The 21359-nt window shown below is 41.2% G+C and overlaps 1 protein-coding gene across 1 annotated transcript in view; it reads left to right on the plus strand.

Annotated features, from left to right (window-relative positions):
- Positions 1 to 13250, plus strand: part of CCDC42 (coiled-coil domain containing 42) — a 20831-nt gene extending 7581 nt beyond the window's left edge. The window contains exon 7 of the mRNA XM_010003019.1: positions 13071 to 13250. Within this exon, the coding sequence (XP_010001321.1) occupies positions 13071 to 13250 (180 nt within the window). The remainder of the gene's footprint in view (positions 1 to 13070) is intronic.
- Positions 13251 to 21359: the final 8109 nt, after the last annotated feature.

A 21359-nucleotide genomic window follows, 5' to 3' on the forward strand; every position in this document is an offset into this window, starting at 1 on the left:
TTTTTTTTTTTTCCTCTCTCCTTCATTGGATTCTCTTCTCCCTCTCCCTATTTTAACTCCGCACATCCATCTTTCTGTTTTCTTCTGTCACTGAGTGTTTACTTGTATCTGAGCAATTGTATTTAAACATGTCCACCAGACCCAGAAGAGAGATCTTAAAGAGATGCAGAAAGAAAACCTATCCTGGCGCCACTGCAGACAGACAAGAGGGGTGCTGCGCTTTCATACCCCAAATATTTTGCCATCACACTCTGTATCACATCAAGATTATGTCAGGATGGACACCTGTGCAGGACAGTTTATGGCCAGCCTCTTTTAAATGTATCTCTTACAATTAAATCCATGTATCCCATCACTTCAAGGTGCAATAGACATTGTGAAGCATGAGGCAATTCAGAAGACTCAAAAGCCCTTTTCTGTGAGATTATTCCCCTTTGGGATGGTACCTTGTCCCTTCCTGCAGGACAACAGGCCACAAAGGGAGATGCTGAGCTTCCTGCATCTGTGGCAGAATATGTGGATGAATGTCCCATGCCTGGAAGTGTTCAAGGACAGGTTGGATGAGGCTTGAAGCAACCTGGTCTACGGGAAGGTGTCCCTGGCCTTCAGACCCAAACCATTCTATGACTCCACTGCACTGGGTCAGAGCATCCAGGTTAAATCACTGCTCAATGTGGCTAATGCAGAGAAGCAATGTGCGCACAAAATATAACATACTTTTGCTCTTCTGCTTTCAGATACGTTTTTCTGAGGGTTTCTCTGTTTGTGGTGTGTGGGGGTGTGTGTGCTGCAGAATGGAGAACTGGCTGGTATCTGCTGCTGTCCTTCTGGCCTGCATGGCCATTTGGGGGACCTGTCATGGTCTTTGCAAGCTTTAGTCCCTTGTTACACTTTTGGCCAGTACTGCTGAAGCAAAGGGCCAGTTCCTCATCATGGGTCCAGACTAACATATTGCAGCGAGGAGCACTGAGTCGTGGGCATGGGAAGCCACCTCATGGAATCTGAACAGACACAAGGTAACCACACTAGTTCACATGTCCTGCTGATAGCGTGTTCTCACTTTCCACAAAATGAGATGGCCCCTCCATGAACTCATGCTACCATCAGGTTCTTCATGCGTTAGAAGACACTTACAGTCTGCTTGAACTCAAAGGCAACTGGCAGAGCTGGCTTGTCTCATCAGAAGACTTGGGACTTTGAACGGCAGTAAAGTGGGATTTCCTCTCCCCTCCTGCAACTGGTGTTGATCACACCCTGCAGGAATTGGGGTCCAGAAGCATGAGAATGGTTCTTACTTGAAACTGTGTTTAATAGCTGAACTAGGTTAACTAAGAACAACTTGGAAGTTTTATGATTACAGCATTGAAATATCCTCCAGCTCATGCTGAAATGATGTCTGGTAGTGATAAAAAGTGAGGATTAAGGATATGTGCTGTTTGATGCTATTCTGGTAACAGGATATCTCATATCCAGTCTCTCCATGCCTTCACTTACACATCTGCTAGTAGAGCTGGTAACCTTGTAACTTCCACCAAGCAAGGAGAGAGGAGTCATGACTTGCTCCCCCTCTGCTTCACAGTGATGACTGGGCTACATGAGTTCCTCTGCTCTGAGGCAAGAGGAGCAGGTCACCAGCTGGTGTGAGATGATTCTTGCAGCACGGTGGTGTAATGCGGGATCTAACAGTAAGTACAGTGTTTGAGCCCCCACGAGGGCAAAGCACTGCTATTTTATGATCATACCTAGTCTAACATTGGTATGGCTCTGATGAAAATGGATCCCCTCACTGCACTTAAATTAAAAAAACCCCACAAAACAACAAACAAAAACCACAACAAAATCAAATGGGAGAAAAACATTTGTATCATATCTAACACCACAGGTGATAAATATCTTGGTGTGGTAATTCTTGCAAAGTTACCTTTGCAGGTTGATTCCTGAGATTGTGATTATCTTTTGTTTTGACATTAGCTGATGGTTCTCACATGTGGGAGATCTGATGCAGGTCACACAGTGATGGTGGGGGAGAGCTGATAAAAGAGAAATGCTTTAGGGTTCCCTTAGCCAAGTTAACCCTGACAAAGGCAAGAGCAACTTTCTTTGAACCTGCCCCATCAGTGACCTCAGACCTGATCAGAGGGACCACCCTCAACTCTGGATGCGAGGTAAGTTAAATTACATGCTGCTGAATTGTCCTAATACTGCCAGCAATTTGGGCAGAAGTTGTAATAATGATAAAAAAGCACCAGTGTAATGGATACCATCGTAACTCTGTAACTACAGTTTAGGTTTTGAAAATTACAAATATGTGTTTAAGTAAGGCTAACCAGAAAGTACTAGATGGTGCTTTAACTGTGGCCAGCTCTCTAGTATTTAGAAATTAGAAAAGAATGTTTTTTCCTTCCAGAGTGGAAAAATTGCTGTACATTTGTACATATTGAGCTGGTGATCATTTGTCCAGCTCTACCAGAAAGCATCAGATTACCTGTTGTACCAGTAGGTGACAAAGTAATTTGTAGAACAACTGCACAAAACATAAGGAAGAATGGGCTCTGTAGCCTTCAACTTGTGGTGTACTGCACCTCTTATAGACTAGAGACCTCATGTGCAACCACTAGATTTCATAATGTTTTTTAGTATCAGACCCCTCAGTTCACTGATCATGGTAAACTTAGCTTTCTTTAGTAACACTGAGCTTCATTTTGTCTTGAATTATATATGTGAGATTTATTTCAGTGACACTTCAACTGCTGGGGGCAACTCTGTTCCTTCCAACTCATGTACCTTTGGCTGCTGATCCCTCTGTAAATGTTTATAACTCTTTTTTGCCCCTACCATGAGTAAGCTTCACACCTGACCCCATGTTTCACCTCCCCCTCCTTATATTTCTCAGATGTGGAACAGATGGGAATATGGAGACAGCATTTCAGTTGCAGATGTTTGTGTCAGTCATACCTAAATGAGCTGATCTACTCCCATAAGCCACTGTGTTTGTAGATCTGCTTGCTCCATGTCAGAAGGAGACCCCGTGAAGTTGGTTATGTGGATGAGAAGGGCAGTTGTAGCACAGCATCTATCTTGGCAAGCCCAGAAGCAGATTCTCATGCAGTCTGAAAACGTGAGCTTCCCTGAACTCCTCCTAGGCAAAGGTTAGACTGAAACCATCAGTACTTCAGGCTTGACTGGTTTTGATGTCTGGCCAAACACAGCTGATAGGTGTGGGTGGCTGAAAGATCACTGTCCTTGCAGGGCATTGACAACATGAGCTTTCTTTTTCTAAACCCACAACATTTCCCAGATTTGCAGATTAATGTGATGGGGTTAGATAAGAACTAAAACTGAGCTTCACATCTAGGCTACAGCTGGGATTACCTAGATGGCAGCAAAAGGACTCTGAATAGGTACAAGGGATCAGCTGAGGTTGGATCCGGATATTTGCACTTCAGTGGTAGTTTTGTACACACTCAGGCTGCCTCTGCTGGGGGATTTCTGTAAGGAGGGAGAATGAGCAAGTTAAAAAACCAATTTGATCAGCAGGGCCCGTCCATCATCTCTGCAGTAAAACTCATCCCCTCACCTCATTTGAAACACAGAAGCATTGGGTTGGCAAGACAGACTGGAAAACACATGGTTCAGCCTCTCTTCCAAGGCAGTGACTTATGATCTGGTGTTATGGAGAAAACAATCCTTCCAAAGCAAGGAGGAGGAAAAGTATGAGCCAACAGGATTATCTTCCAGATGGAATGTACTGGGCAGAGCTGGATGGACACTTGCACCATTCAGAGTCAGGGGTCCAGCAGCAGCTCTGGGGAGCTGTGTGAGCGCATGGAGAGAAGAAACACACTCTGAGGTGGTGATGGTAACTGGGGAGGCCCAAAAGAAAAGTACCTTCTGCAGTCCTGAGCTCTGTGCAGAGGTTCAGCTTGGCACTCATGTTGCTGACAGGTGCTCACCACCATGTGCTAACAGGGTGGCTGAGGTTGGCTCCTGTGGTCTGCAGTGGGATATCATGAGCTCAGAGGGATCTGAAGGGCTGGTTTTATCTTGCAGAGCCAGTCTAAGGGTGCAATGCCCTGTAGAGTGGTGCTCTCACTTGTGGCTCTTGGTGTCTGGGTCCCTCTACCTTGAACAGACTGAAGTCTTTAAAATGACATAAATACCTGCTTTTAGGGTGGGACAGATAGTTTTCTCCTGATGAGTGGATGGTAAGCAAAGGTCTACCGAGTGGTAGAGCCAGGAGGGAGGAGAGACAACAGCAGACCATGTTGCCAAGCCACCCTCTAAGGAAACAGTGGCTCCCTGGAACAGCAACCTCTTTTCAGTCTGAAAAGACCCACTGATAGAAGTGCAGGTCTACGTGAAATGCAACTGTCCAAAGTAGGACAAGGCTCCATAAGGAGTTGCCTGGGGTCTCCAGGGAATTTGGTGAGATTGCTTGTGGTGTCCATCTGCAGAGGCTCCTCCCTAGCATACAAGTCTCTGTGCCTTAGCTTCCTGTACCTTTCAGCTAGCCCACCCAGTCCTGCCATGACAACCTCAGGCAGACTGGTAAGCAAAAGAGCCTTGTTTGAATTTCTTCTGCTTCCCTTCATGTGGCTCCAAGAAATACCACTGTCAGTCAAGACCTGATGGGTGGGGAAAAAAAGCTGCCTTACCATGGGCTTCTAGTGCCATTTTCAGGTGTTCAAGACATCTGTGTGTGGCTTGGGATATGACAGGATTTCCAGGAGGCCCCCAGCCTTCTGGAAGAGGATGGAGAAGAAGGGGCACCTAGGCTGTTACTAACTCCCTGGATTTCTGCATTTGAACCCCATCCCCAGTGCCAGGTCCAGGTTACCCTAAAGCACTGAGCTCTCCTGGAGGCTGGTGGGAAGACAAAGAAAGGGTGGGCACAGCTGGTATATTCATATCCAAACTGGTGGTGTTCTTCTCCATCTCCAACAAGCAAGAGTTGTCTTTATGTACACAGGACTAGACCCAATTGTTTGTGTCAACAGGAATTTCACCACTGAATTTGGCAGTATAACAGCCAGCACAGCTTCACAATGATGGGCTTTCATAACCATTCCATAACCAACCAGACAAGCCACTGTAAAAATGAAAATGAGGTTTAATCTATCAGAGATAATAGGAAAATGTTTAATTGTGTAGACAAAAAAAAAGCTCTTCTCTGTCATCTCACTCTGCTCCTCAGAGGGGATAAGCAAAATCAGATGCTATCAGTAGAGGAAGGTATCTGTAAGCAACAAAGCAAATCTGGAGGAGAAGTTTTTCAGTATTATCTTATCTGAGAGATAGAAAATGCAAACTCGGAAGTGTCTTTGCAAAGAAGCTGAAAATGTTCAACTGAGAACTGACCAAAATGGAAGAACAATGTAGGCAGAAAGACAGATTGAACCAAGAGCTGGGGAGAGGTGGCAGGTTATGGGTTTGCTTTTCTCTTTTTTTCATCTGATGAAAGTAATTTCAGCCCACTGGGTTTACATTTAAGTGGTTGGGTGGCTGCCAGATAATATCAGTGCAACTGCTCAGATGAGAGAAGAGTATTTAATAGCTATCTGTATGTAAATCGGATAACGAGTTATTTATAGACCATAAAGTCCAGCATATGAGAGGTGTTATCACTTGGCTGATTCCTGGCAGGAAAAGAGCAAAAAGTTAAACCTCCCAGTCTGCCAAAAGTTGAACCAGGGAAGACAGACCTCTGTGTGAATTATGCCCTCCATCTTTGTGGATCTATCAGTAGGATCTAACAGCAGGCTAGGAAGTTTAAATCCTATTACTTTTCTGTTATGTATGAACAATGAATTATGTGGAAGTTTTTTCACCCTGTTCACCGAAAACACATCAAGATTATGGTTCAGGTTGACTTACTGATGAAGACTGAATGAAACAAATCTCATATTCTTTTAAGTAATTCTGTTAGTCTGTTAACTTGCCTTTTTTTTCTTCAAAATGTTTTAAAAAAATATATATAAAATAAACTTAGACACATTTTACAAAAATAAAAGTATAGTAAATAGGACAATACAGTGAATCACAAACTGCATCAATGTCTTGTCAGAGGAAACTGTCATTGAAGGAACTCTCTACTCTATAGTCTCTGTGGCCTGTTGTCTCTTACCAGAGGGCCAGCAAGGGTCTGTAACTGAATCCTCTTAAAAAGGGCTGTTGAACTGAATTCACTCCAATATTAGGATCTTATTATGGAAAGTGGTGTGAGCTTTAAATGCAAAACTCTAGCTCATCCTGTTCTGCTCCATTTAACTGGAATTTGAGGACTTCAGCCAGAAAGAGGAGTCTGAAAAAATAATCCTATTCTATTGACAGATTCCCAGACCGGGAGGGAGGCTGCAGGCTTGATTTGACAGGAAAAGAGGGAGTTAAAAATGCTTGTTTTCCTTCACTTCTGCTCCTGATCATGAACATTTGGAAAAGTAAACACAGATGAGGTAAATGCAGTGATGATAGTGCTCATTCTCTGAGAGACAGATGTAATAATAATAAAAAAGGTATAAAATATAGCTATAACCAAATTAGCCATGGCTAATTCACAGTGTTATGTTGGGGACTAGCAGATACAGGTAAGCTCAACAAATCAGCTTCAAACCACAAGTGCCTCAAAGTTTTAAGTCCCACACATGGGAGATTAAAGGAAATCCAAGAATGTAATTATTTGCAGTATGTTAAAGAGTTTACATCAGAATTTTTTGAAGGAGGAGTTGGTAAAAGCAGGTATACTATAGCCTGCTTACAGGCTAAATGCCAACATGGCAATTATGTTCTGCTTATTTATCTTCCTTCACTATTCTAATCACATTCACCAGGCTTCTTCCTCTCTGACCTCTATGGCTTTTCAGTACCTGTCATGCTCTTGGGCATTTCTTTGGAATATCATGTAATCAACTGTGTCAACGTAAACAAGCACTGCTCTGTTCTGCAGCTAGTAGGTGTTATATGAAACTTAATTTACGCTCACATAAGGAGCACTTGGGTAATTGCAGCCCTGGCTCATAAATACAACCTACTAAAATAACCAAGTAGCATCCCTCTCTGAACTAACACTGCACATGTTTTGTATAGACAACATGCTTTTATTCTCCACTTCCAATAGCAGTTCATGGCCTGAATTTGCTTTCCTGAAGTCAATGGATCATCACCATCAGCTTTGACCAGAGAATTTAATTTGAGCCTTTCTTCTCTATCTCTCCCACAACCTGTTTTCTTTTGTTTCTTATAGCAGGCTAAATTACTTAGATCCTCTATATCAACTTTAATTTTATTTACCAGAAGGGAAACTCTAAGAGAAAAAAAAATCCAAAGATTTTATAGGCTCTGCAGATTCAACAGTTTTCCACATGGCCAGATTTCTCAAGATCTGCAGATGCCTAGTGAGATTGTCATAAGAGTCAAGACAGATTAGCTGTCTGTGATATTTAAGTATGTCTATGGTATTTTTTAATCTATTCCTTAATCTCCTAAAAATTTGGCTGTATAACAAATAAGAAAGTATGTGCTAAGGTATTTACAGAAAGGTATTTTGTTACATACCATTCTTTCTTGACTAGAACATGAAAACAAAATATGTTGGACTTGCTAGAAACTAATGTACTTTTCCACTGCCCACCCTTAAACCAGAGATGATGTATCTAAAACTTGAAGCAAATTGATAATGGCACTGGCCCTTCAGCTGTGACTGAGGAACAGGAATACTGATATTCTAGAAGATAGCAAGGCAATATGACTCAACTAACTGTAAGCCACCTACACAGCAGAGCAAATAATCACTTGTGAAACAGTGGAATAAACTCTACAGATGGAATGACTTGCAGCCTCTTCACCTTCATCTTACAGTCAATAAATCTCATTTGAAAAGTAATACTGCCCACTTATCCTTTCAGCACAAAGCAACTGTCATCACCATGCTATATTATTTCTGGCCTCATGGTATTTGCACTGCTGACCTATTATTAGTCAAGTCATACCATCATCCATGACTAAGTTGCTTTTCAGAAGCCAGTGGGTGGAATTGTCCCAGGACACTGTGAAGCTCATTGATGAAAATAAAAGCACTTTTCTGTGGGAAAGGAAGATGAGAGGGACAGGTTCCTGTGCTGAGACAGGCATTTTGTCTGACTGCAGCTGGTGACAGATCAGATGTGTATCCTGATATGGGGCTTTATGTAGCTCAAGGTGTTTGGATGCAGTAAGCTATAACTGCACACTTAATTGTATTACATGTCTCAAAGAGGTAAGAAGCTGCTCAGGAGGACTGAGCTTTTCTCTTGGTCCTGGTCTTGATGACCTCTCTAGCCTTGAGCAAGTTGTGTAGGCATCATCTATCATAACAAACAGTGAAACATAAGATTTGCAGTTTGAAACAGCTGAAGGTAGGGAGTTGATGTTCAACCTCCATAAACATACAAACTCTTCAGGGTGAGCTTTTTTTGTAACAAAAGTATGCTCTGATTCATAGTACCAAACATCTATAAGGCTGGAGCACGTTAGGAGCCCTTGTATGCACCTTGATTTAGTTTCATCCAGGGTGAATCCAGCTTTTACACTATGATCTCTCCACAGTATAAACCAAAGCATAGTAGGTGGAGATAACAGGAGATTAACTTCAGAAGTGAACTAGTGGTGCAATCTGAAATGCCAATGATGATAACTCTTACTCCTGCTTTCTTCTAGAGCTGCTATATCAGGTTCATTTATGTGTGATAGTTTAGCTGCTATGGTAATGACAGCAGATGTGATAGTGCCTTTTATTTCAACATTCACTTGACAATATGTAAACAAAGATTAAATGATGTTTAGTAGGTGCATAATTAGCAGAGGTTAGACTGAAAACGAACAAGGAGGAGGTGGTTTTTTGCACAATGGATAATTAAGCTGTGGGGGTTTTTTTGCTACAGGATATTGTAGATACTAAAACTTTGCAAGGTTACAAAAGTAGCTGCATAGATTCCCAGAAGTAAAATTAATGGAGGGATATTTTTTCAAATATTTTTCCTGTGTGTCAGGATCTCTTGGGTGCGAATTGCTGGAATATGACAGTGACTTTGGGAAGAATCACTACATGCTTATCCCAAGCAACCAGTATTGGCTGTTGCCAGAGATAGGTTAATGCCTGCCAGCCTCAGTATTTTTGGGGGCATTCACATTTTTACACAACTGCTTTTTCCAGACCCCATATGCTTTTTATGAAAACAAATCTGTTTGGTCCACATCTCAACATCCCACAAAACAACAGGCAAATAAAACCCTCACTGGCTCATGCTGAAGCTTTTAATCTGCCACCAGTGGAAAGCTTCAGTGCACACATATGATGCAGTATAAATCTACAATGTATATGGCAGCTAGTGTCACTGCTGGTGAAGCTCAGACTTTTCCACATTCATCAGGGGATCAGATGTTCTGGTGGGTCAATCCAGGTCTGAGAGAGCAGCTTCATAATACTCAAAGGGGTTATATACCCCCTAAGAGGTTTCCTTCCCAAAGCTGGATTGAAAATGTTCTGCTTGTCAGCAGCCTTTTCAAACCCTTCACTGTCACATCACTATGGCTGATGCAACTCTTCAAGAACTTGTGTTGTAAACCAAGTCTTTTACATAGTCTTTATTAAAAAAAGAAATAACTACTTGCTGTAGAAGGGGCTTTATTGGTCTAATATATGTCATTACCTTAAAAGATCACATAAGCACAACAAAGCATCTATAAATAACAAAAGGGTGAGAGAAAAAAATAATTCCCTTTACCATAGAAGTAAGGTACATAGTTTGGTGTGCCTCTACTTGTGACTATAAATCCTTTGTCTGAAATCTGGCCTTGACGCAAGCAGCCTTCCTCCATATTCTTTGTGCAATTAAAAATGTGGGCTTTTTTTACACCAGTACCTAGGACTTTGTTGGCATTGCCAGAAATACAGTGAAATCCCTTCTCTATAGACCGGGTGAGGTCTTGAACTTTTTTTTGTCTTTTGGATCTGTCTGTTCCCAGCCACGAAACTTTTGCTAGGGGTTAAAAATTAGGAAATTCCATAAATAGAAGTGAAGCAGCAGGACTGATATATTGCATTATAGGGATTAACACAAAAAACAAAACCAAAAAGCATGTCATCTTGGGGAGCATCCTGCTTTGTAAAGCTTGAGTAAAATTTTAAAACTTGACCCCATCCTTTTAGAGTAGTTAATTTTTGGAGAAAATTCAGAGGTAAGTTCAACCACTTTCTAAAGTTACCAGCAAGCACATTAATTTCCTTGATCAGAGAAATGTTTACAAGTATGGAGAAAGTTGCACAGATCAAAAAGTATCCTGTGCTGCAAAAAAGGAAATATATGGTAATTTATAGTAAGAGGCAAAGTCCCAGCTCCTCTTTTCTACTTTATAGGAGGAGCTGGCAGCACAGTCTGCCATTACTTTTGCTCAACACTCCCTGTTACATGATACTCTTTTCAGCACTAGGATTTTGGCAAAATCTGAAATGTTTGGGCAGAAATTTTCTATGCCTCGGGTCAGATTTTTTTTCTTAGCCAAAACAAGTCTGATGTTTTTAAGCACAAAGGTGTGGCAAATCAGAATGACCTGAGCTGATGGGTGCCAGAAGAAGGGGTGAACATACATCCTGCCGTGGAAGAGCATATGATGTACTGCCTGTTGCTAATGAAAAATCTGGATTTGAAGCTTTTCTTAAAGCAAGCAACAATTTCTTTCTCTTTTTTGTTTCTACGTTTTTCTTCTTTTTTTTTCTTTTATTTTTTTCTTTGGTGGTTTTGTTTTTTTTCCTGGCATGCTCTAAGGATGCTAAGCAAGTGCTTTCTAGTTCCCAAGAGATATGATCTTTCTGTTAGGCAGGGAACTTTTTCCATCTCCAAGAAAATCTACAAAGTTACAAGAATTGAGAAACTTTTGAAAACCAGTGGCCTGAAAATGCCTTTGTTATATTGATATATAAAATACAAGAGTCTGAAAGAAAAGTGACTTGAAAACTATAATGTTATTTTTAGCAAAAGATCTATATGAAAAGCAGGATAGTGTGTTCGTTTTTAAGAATTGCATGTAAAGGGATGCACAGGAAAAGGTGTTTACAATGCATGGAAGGAAGTTTGATCTGTTTGGGAGAAATAAGTGCAATCTATTGAGACTTTATCTATCAGCAGTTAGATATTGCCACACACATCTCCCAGCCAGGATGTATTACCATCCCATTTTCAGTTTGAGGTTTACATTTTGTGAAATGGAGTTGTGCAGTATGGGCAGAAAATGCTCAAAGGAGCCAGCACAAAACAGTGAGATCTCTAATCTGAAGCAGAGCCCTGGGAGCATGGGAGGGATGATGCTGTGGTCCCATTGAGTTTGCCTGCTGCACTGCAGTGTATTTCCCCACGCATCTATGCAGTATTTTGTCTTGCCAACGTCCCAGGGCATATAAACGCAGGGCAGAAACAAGAGCCAGACTATCCCACCCAATCCCTTGCAGAGATAATGTTCTTGCAATTAAGGAAATTCACTTGTATTGAGCCAAGACAGGTAATGAAAACCAGGTTAAGCAGGCTGCCACCTCTGCCTGTGCTCTCTGTATTGCAGCTGGTTTCCTGCTTTTACCCTTCCTGCTCCCCTAGCCCCAAGGAAGTGTTGTGTCTCCAGTTAGTGTGTGCTGGCTCCTCAGCTTCTGCTTTCCAAGGATGGTATTTCTCTGGACCTTGACCTAAGCATCTTCCAGGTTTCTTCTTACATTCTATGGTCTGAGATGGAGAGCTGGACTTTGGGAGTCTTGGTCCAGCCAACTTTCTCTAATGAGCAGTTTCTCTTGCACACAATGTGTAGCTAATACTAGAGTTTTCACTAAACCAAAATCAGAAAATCTGAAAGTCAAAACAATTCAAGGAACAAAGATTCCCTTTCTCCTCTGCATAGTTTAACCTACAGGCCAGTAGATTTATCTGACAACAGGATTGGAAAATCTGATACATGCAGACAGATGCAGACATGTATAAAATACATAAAATAGTTACCTGTAGGCATAAGGATTATAATACAAACATACTGAAGTTTGTCCTTGCAAAGGTGGGAATGTCAGTATATACACTGAAGTGCTGCTTTCTATACCATCATGTAGTGATCCATTTTTATCCACTTTGATCCATTTTGACCCTTGATATTGTACAGGCAAACTTTTCTATTCAGCTGATGAGCATAGAAGAGATCTGCCCCTCTGATAGTGTTGCTTGAAATCAGCTGAGATCTTTTTAAGCCTGTATTACAGCCTGCCTCAGCTCTGACTACCTCTCTGGAAAGGCATGTGTCTTCCATAAATCCTACATTATGCTCTCCACCCTGGAGCAGGTATCCTGGCTAGCATAAATTGCTTATTCTGGCACTGCACATCTGTGTTCAGGCACCTGAAGTGCTTCCCCCCAAGAACTCTGCTGAAGCCTGTATTCAGAGAGAATCATGGCTAGGCAACAGGAGATTTTCACCATTGGGAAGATCAGCAAACTGGAAAAAAGAAAACACTTAAGCAGGCAATCCCTATGTAATTTGTTTTAAGATACTACCAGCTGTATATGGGAGCAGGCAGTTTTGTTACTGCCAGCAGGAAAGGGAGTAAAATGCCTACTTTGTTAGTTGGGGGAGACCCAATTTGTAGAGTTCAAATCTGCATTCAGACTAAAGTTGAGGGTTGTTTTGATCAAAGGAGCAAATACAGCCTGCTGTAGAGACAACAATAGCCAGACTGGACTGGCAGAGAGAGAGCTGAAGCTTTCAACCACCAGATTCTCTGAGCACTGAGCTTGGATACAGCTGTCCACGAGTGAACAAAGAAGCTGCATTTGGGAGCACTGAGGCTCTGTTACGTAGGTAAGGCACTAGGAGTAAATTAGATTGCAGTGTGCTGATGGAACATCTCTTTTGGGGATCAGCAGGGGGAAGAGAAATAAAAAAAAACAGTATAATGTGCAGAAGTTAAGTTTTGGACAGTATTGTCAACTATTTGAATTCTTGGATTTCCAATAGAGTTCTCATTCATCAACTGTTGGTGAACTTTCTTGCTGCTTGCTTCTGGCTAGGAACAATGTGGCACAAGGAACTGTGTCATTGCAGGAGGTGCAAGGAGTTTGAATATAATGGATACTGCCATGGAGAAGGGCCAGTTCAATGGCCATGCTTGGTTTAAAGTGGTGAACTGCACCAAAGGCGGCATTTATGATGCTGTAAAAGAAGCATCTGCATTGCTCAGGGTTATTTAAGAACTATCTTTATTGAATCATTCATCGGGTCAGTAACATTAATTTAGTGGCCCAAACCCCTCCTGCTCACCTCTTTGAGCTCTCTGCGTGATGTACTTTCGGCCTGAAAAAATGAAAAAAACCTTAGTCCTGACAACAACAGTCAGTTGAAGAAATAAAAATGCTGACAGGACAGAATTGCTCCACAGAAGATACCAATTTCACATTTCTGGTTGCAGAGGCTACAGGTTGCTCCAAGTTCTGCATTCCCAATGAGGATAACATCATTGATTTATTTCATAATTTCACCTGCCTCTGATAGATGGCTGCTAATTTTGATCCCTGAAAAACTGTTCTGCAGAATAACATAGGTGCATTGAATGCTCCAAAGGTCAAGCAGCTTGAGCATGGGAAAATATTTGTGAATGAGGCCCAAAAAAACTACTGAAAGAGGTGATTTCTGGCTCAAAGATTAGTCTTCATTTAGAGACTGAGAATTTATTGCTGCCCAAACCAGCATTATCAGCTTTCTGTCAGCAACAATCATCAGGATTTCCTTTCCCAATCAACGTGAGCTGTGACCTCATCGTTGCAAAGGTGAAACCCTGACAGGGATTAAAGGCTAATAGAGAGAAATGAGGTAGCAGGGCTAAACAAAGAGGAGATTGTTACATGGCAATAGCGAACTGGGGCAGAATGTTACAGCTGAAACATGAACCACTGAGCCAAAGGGGAAAAACAGAGCATTTTTAAGAAGAGCCTGAGTAACGCTGGGTCTCTCTGTCTTTCAGTGGAGAAGGAAGGCAGACTGCCATCCTTACCATCAGAGATTTTTGAAGCAGGATTAGCATAGCCTTGTGGTTTGTCAAGTGTTTAATTGCAATTCTGCAGGGACACAGCCTGAAAGACACTGGAAACCAATTTAAAAATCATGCCTATCATTATATCCACTAAATTGCTCCTGTGCACATCTAATATTTAGTAGTCTGAAATAGAGATGCTGAGTCTGGGGGCAAGGTTTAGAACATGAAAAGTGATGAAAGGCAAATACATGTCTGATATTCATCAAAGTAATTGAATCCATGGCTGAATAGTGAAAAGAGGTAAAAAGGATTTTATGTTGTAGATCTCTGAGTTATTAATTTTTTTCCTCTCATCCCTTCACTTTCTGGAACTAACAAGTTTATTCTGGGGGATTCTCCTCTCTTAAAGGTCACTCTTGGCTGCTGCAATGTGCTTTCATCTTAAAGCTCACCACAGACTTGATTCAAGTCCCAGATGGAGCAGTCTGTGCCATAACTTCCAGCAGGCTCTGGATCAGTCCCTTCATTCGTCTCCAACATACCCATTTTTTCCAACAGAGGTAGACTTGTGCTGTAGTCCAGATCCAGGTGTTTTGGAAGTTCATGGCATCCAGGTTGCTTTCTGTATGTTTCAAATACCTTAATCTCACCAATACAGGGTACTATCTCCTCCTCCTGTGTGCTGGGTCCTCTTTAAATGGGACCACGTAATTTGACCTCCCTCTGGAGCACAGAAATGACCTAACAGTGCTGAAGGTACTCAGCACCTTACTGTGCACCTTACTGCAGTCATTTGTGAGTGTGCAAATGGAGGATTAGCAACCAAATCCAACTCACATGTGCACAAACAGTATTGAATTTGATGTGGGTATTTGACATTGTCAATCTGGCATAATGATTTCAAGTGACTCTTAAGCAGAAAGGCCAGATGAAAACATTTTATGATAATTAAACGTATATATATCAGGGACCTTGCTGATACTAAATAAACCCCTAAAATGCATAAGGAGATATTTTTCTGTTAGAGATAAATGCTTCTTTAAAACCTCCAAGATGCTTTATTCTTTATATCTTAGAGATTAATGTCAGTCACAAACAGAACAAGCTTAAGTCCTCCTCTAGTAAAGAAATAACCAACTCAAGCAATCTGGTTGATCCCCAGCTCCCAAAAGGTGGAGCTGCAGGAACAGCCTTCAGCTGCTTTTAGGATGTGTTTAAGCTTGCTCCAAAACTTGAAGTCACGTGCAGATAATCCCCAACCCACAGGAAAACATTAAGATGCAAGGTTCATATCTGCAGAAGGTAGCCCGACTGAAATCAGGTTCCTAACCAATGATAAAAACATGCAGCAGCTCTTGGAGACTGGGCAAAATCAGTGCCCTTTCTGGGCTGAATTGTGTGTTTTTCACGTGGTTGAAACTTATCGCTCCAGGGCATTAAAATGTTTAATTTTAAGAAAATCTTAGAAATATTAGGCTTTAGCAACACTATGACTTGAGCTCTATTTTTAGTGATATCAGGCTAAGAGATATGACACCTCTTGGGGTGGAGGTATAAAGAGTCCTGCAGCACAACCCAAAGCTATCCAATACTGAAAGGCAAGTGGCAGGTTTTAGATTTGTTAGACAACAGTTTTCGGAGAGGAAGACACATATGTTATGCTGAACTGAAGGGGAAATTTAAGTAGGTACAATGTAATTACTTTATCTGGAATCAGGCCAGGAAACCAGGCTGGTTTCTTTATTCTCAATGAAATCTGCATGGATTTATGCTTGGCAAACTAATTGCTATGAATAATTTATTAATTTATATGGTCTCTTCTTTAATTTTTAGTGACAGACCACCTGCAAACCAAGTTAACTTTTCTTTCTTTTTTTTTTTTTTTTATCTTCAGTTATGATCAAACAGTCACCAGGATTCATTTCAGTTGCTGCCCTTCTTGCAAAATTTTTATTTTGTTTTATTTTTTGTTTGGTTTGTTGTTTTGGTTTTTTTTTATTTGTACTTTTTCTGCTTCATGGATAACTGGTTCTCCAGGCACAACAAAACTAAAAAGATTTCAAAATCTTAGCCTATTTGAATGTTTTTACCTACACCTGAGTTTGGGGGAGGTGGTTTTGCAGACTTTTACAACATGAGAATATTTCGAAGACAAAATCAACAAATATGTCAATTGTTAACATGTCTTTATCAGGAATGAAAACTGGAGGTTTCCCACTGGCGTGTGGCATAAAGCACCTGTATCTCCCTCAAATTACGGGGTGTGCTGGTACCTTAGCTCCCACACAGTCCTGTGAAACTCTTATTCTACAGACTTAAGATACATTCTTTTGAGATCTTTGGCCCAGTGTCTTTGAATACATTTTTATTTGTATTATAATCAACTCTAAAGCATGCCAGCTTGGGAAAATAGCTGTGCTTTCCACAACATAACCTATTAAGGGCAGAGATCAGCATTACTCAGATACATCTAACAGAGTCCTCCTCGTTTCCTCTCTGCAAGCACACTCTAATTTGGAGTAAGCTGGAACTATTTTCTTTGTTATATATACTGAAGACAGACTTTGTGTTTATGTTGGCCCAGGGCCTGACATGGCATTTATGAGGATGAACCACAAGCATGAGTACTCCAGCTATGCAGAGTGAGGAAAATGTGTGCTACAACCAGAGACTACCTTCTCCTCCCACCCCTCCATTTCCAAACTGATAAGGCAAGGAGAAGAGCACATTTCCAGCTTCTCCTTTCTAATATGTAGCTGAGGCTTCCTCTTCTACATCCCACCACTCTGGACAGACACACACTGAGACCACTTGCAATGTGAGGGATGGTCAGAGGCTTTGCGGGAGAGTTTTTGCAGGAGTAGGAGGGGAGGAACATGGAAGTGCTCATAAATGGATGGTGCTTTGGCTTTTTTTTCCAATAATTTGCAAGGCAATATAGCTAAACTTCATGGAGAAGGAGATCATATACCCCTAATATGGACAGTAATTGAGCATGTTCCCAACTGTAACAAGGAGAGAATATTCTATGATCTTATGATTCTATGAATACTCCAAGGAGAAGACTGCAACTATCCCAGTTTGATCTCTGGCATGGATAGCTCTGCCCCTAGCCCCAGCAAGCAGTAAGTCACGTTCACATGTTGCAGTGAGCAAAACTCCACTGTGTTACACAAAGACAAGTTCTGCAGTCAGATTAATCCGAAATGGTGCGATAGAGCGGTTTGGCCTCTGAACCAACTAGTGAACTGCAGGACCCTTGGCTCAACGGCCATCAGTTTGGATCTCACCCCAGCTGGCAGCAGCCAAACTCCCCCAAACAGAGACTTTCCTGTTCTTGGGTGTCTTTCACAGGCAACTGTGCCTTTCCCATTGCTACCACATCTCATACAAACACCTTCCTGCCTGATAGCTTGCCTGGGGCAAACTGGTCCTGCACAAACTGGTTCAGTTCCTGTGCCCTAACGGTGATGCTTGGAGCTGCAGGAAGTGATTGGAGGGTAAGAAAGGGAATGGCACTTGTGCACAGTGGTCACAGACATGCTCGTCCTTGTTTGGGTCAGCTTCTAGATGCCCAAGTGACTTTTCAAAGCTATTTCATTTCCATCTGCAGAAGGTTGTTCACCTCCTAGAGGTTAACTCCTATAAAATACCCTAATTCGCAGTGTGATTGGAAAAAATACTGTCACTCGAGCTCATTAGGCTCATTTGACCAATTCATTCAGTGTAAGTATTTCTTTTGCTAGTCCAGCAAATCACTTCTACGTTTTTTTCCAAAATATTCCTTGAGATTTTATCTCTGGCACTCAGTATTTGCAGTTCCGGTATTTGCAGTTGTGACAACAGAAGTAGGTGTGTGTTGTCATTTCTACCTAGATTAATGCAGTTAAGGACAGATTAGGATGCACTCTACTCTGATTTTATCCAAACACTGCAAAGCTTTTAATGGCATTTTCCTTCCTATTTTACATTAAAATGTTCATAAGTATTTTTTATCCCCACTTCACAACATGAACAATTTCAGAGAATTCTGTATCTGCGTATCAGTTACTGGTTTTGGCCAAAAATTTAAAAAAACACTTTATTTAATCCAAATTCAAAATTCTAACAGGATAACATCAACCAAAATTTAGAAAGCTTTGATCAGCTCTCAGACATTTATAAACTGTCAAAAAGTGGGCATAGTCTGATTGGGGGTTTTTGCGGTTGAAACAGATAAAACTTCTTTACAGTTAATGTTAGCAAGAACTAACTGAGCTAGTCCCCCTGTGCATCTCCTCTAAGTGAATCATTAAGAATGCAAAGGGAGACACATCGAGAAACTGCAGTTAATATGTTTCCGATACATTCCCCAGTCATTTACACTTCCTCTTTTAGTTTAATCATTAAATCAGGCAACCTTTTCTGCTTCACATGGGTTTAACTTTTATTGTTGTGTGGGGATCTCGAACATTTTTCCCTCACAAACCTTGATGTGATTAACAAGATGGTTTTATAAATCAAAGGGGAAAAAAAAATCAAGAAAAGTTTTTGTCTTTATACAAGCAGACTGACTTCCCTTCTTTTGGAAGTTTTCCCCTTCTGTTAAAAAACAATCTACGTACCTAGCTCTTAAATGCAAAAGACAAGTAGGATGAGGCTTTTAAGAGAGATTATGGGACAGTGTCAAATAAAACTTTAAAAATATGGTATTTTTGAGAACCTTGGCTTGAGGAAGGCAGATGGAAGCTGCTGTCAGCCCAGCTCTTTGTTTGCCAGAGGTCAATGAGTGATGAGAAGAGCTCACGCAGCAAGTAAATAATATTGAGTAATGAGCTTTGAAACTCCTCTGAAGTTTTAAGCTAGCATTTACTTCTTTCATTTCTTCTGCATCAGTCTGAATAAATCTTCTTAATTAAAAAAAATCAACATCTGGAACAAACATTTATTTGTCATGTAAACCACAGCGCTTGACAAGTCTTCTTGCTGTTTCTGGCATTAGCAGATTGCTGTGGGTGAGCCTGTGGCTGTGCCTGTGCTGTACCTGCTGAGGGGACAGACTCTGCAGGGTTTCTACATCCACCCCTTCTCAGGAGCATTCTCCCCTGTACCTAATTCCCTAGTGCTTTCCATTAACTGGGATCTTTCTGCTCTGTGCTCAGACAGGAGTGGAAAGCCCCAAGTTGGCCTGTGTCAGAAGGGGAGAGAGGGTTGTGGGTGGCATTTTCTGTCTCAGAAGCTGCCCATGGCTTGCTCAGGGTCTAGTTTGGTCTAGGTCTGCTGTAGCTCTGGGCCATGTCACAGAGCTGATAGAGTTTATCTTCCTTTCCAGCTCTGACCTGCCTCCCCAAAATCACCTGCCCTTTCATGCTCTGTGGGAAGGCTGTCCTGTCATGTCACGCTCCCTGTGTGACTCCCATCTCTTCCCTTGTGTTAAAGTGAGTGTTGAGCCACTGTGTAGTGGACTGGAATCCAAAACTGGAATGGAAACTGTATGGAAATAACGTGACAAAAGCCATCGTGTTCACCTGGCTCAACTCCCTGAGCGGGATCATTGGCAAATACCACCTGTGCAGGAGAGAGGCCAGACAATTTCAAGACAGATGATTTAAGTCATCTCTGGCTTCTAAAAGGTACAGTCTCCCACAGGCTATTTACTGCTCTTCCCCCAATCCCTGTTGACCTGCCAGGAAATGCCACGGGGCAGAAGAAGGGCTATGAGGTTCATTGACAACCTCTTAGTGATGTCTGCCATTGCACCAAGGGCTGAAGGAGCCCTGAATGGTAAGAAGGACTGAAATATGCCCCAGTTAATGCTACCACAGTAAAAAAACCAGTTTATCAGAGCTGCATTGCCCTTGTTCAAAGGAATACAGGAGAGGCTAGAGTGTTGAGAACCGATGTATTGTTTAAAATAAGAAGAGCAATTTCTTAGAAAGGCTTTTTGCGGCACATCAATATACATCAATACAGGAGCAAAGCAGCCCAACTCATTAAGACTGGGAACATTGTTAAACAGAGAACACAGTGGTTGAGTCTGCTGTCAAGTTTAAATCTCAGCTATCATTAATGGGATGGGAGAGTGGAGGAATAAAAGACAAAAATGGCCCCTTCACGGCAGCACAAGTCATTATTTCTTCCTTTACAAACAATGGGGAAAAAAGGGAAAAGTGCTCCGATGAGAACCTGTATGAATTTACTTAAGAGGGTACACTTTAGATGGAGAATAAGCTGAACTCTGTGAGATATTTGGGTTACTAGGGTAACAATGCAATGTCCTGAATAAAAAAGCAAATAAATGTATAAGCTCAAAGTAAATCATTAATGTGCATCAGTATTTTTGAGATGGGTTGAAGTGACTTATATATTGTAGTCCCTCTTTATTTAATATTTTAAAAGTGTTCTTTGATTTAAAAGCAAACACTCAACAGGCCACTTTTCAGACAATTATGCTGCCTTTTCTACACAGCACTCTGAGAGGGGACTGCTTATTGATGCCATCTGATAGAACAAACATACAAACTTGATGGAGTCAAACAGAACAGAAGGCTTTGATACATCAAGAAACTTAAACAGAGGCATTATTTGAAGGTTGTGAATCATCCCAAGAATGGTCAGTTTTTTGCAAACTTGCATTGTCTGAATTAAGACTTACTCAGTCAATCGACATTATACATTTTAATCGCAGTGAATAATTTTTGGTAACTATGTTTTTTAACTAAGTTTTTCTACAACAACAAACAAAAAAGCAGCTTGAGGCTAGGCATAACTTTTCCAAGCAATTCTTATCTTCTTATTCATACTATTTTCCTTTTTAATACAATTAACTGAGTCCAGGAGACCCATTCGTTAACTGCTTGATGAATAACTCCTAGAGTAAGTTAAACACTACTTTTGTGAGTCCAATAGAGAAAAATAATTATTTTCTGATACAGAAAATGTTAAATCTGTGGAAATCAATGATGGAATTTTTACAGTTCATAATGTAAAAAAAATAAATTTTTAAGAATGTAAGTAGTGTTTCTCCCCAGGATAATTTTTTGAAACTTATTTGCTGGATGTTATTTGTGTCCCTTATATTTTAAAACATGACAGTGAGCTTGTTAGCAGCTTCTGTTGTAGGTCTGAAGAAGAACATGGGTAGATAAGAACTCCTCTGGTTTCTGCAACTTAGTTAATGGTCTAACAGAATCATTCTAATTCGAAAGTCTGTGGGTAAGAATTAAGGGGCAAGCAGGTGCGGGTGACACAGTTGTGGGGGTCTACTACAGACCTCCTGATCAAGGTGAGGAGGTTGATGAGGCTTTCTACAGGCAACTGAAAGCAGCCTCACAACTACAGTCCCTGG

The sequence above is a fragment of the Chaetura pelagica genome, unplaced genomic scaffold (genome assembly GCF_000747805.2).
Source record: "Chaetura pelagica isolate M959 unplaced genomic scaffold, ChaPel_1.0 scaffold117, whole genome shotgun sequence".
Lineage (NCBI taxonomy): Eukaryota > Metazoa > Chordata > Aves > Apodiformes > Apodidae > Chaetura > Chaetura pelagica.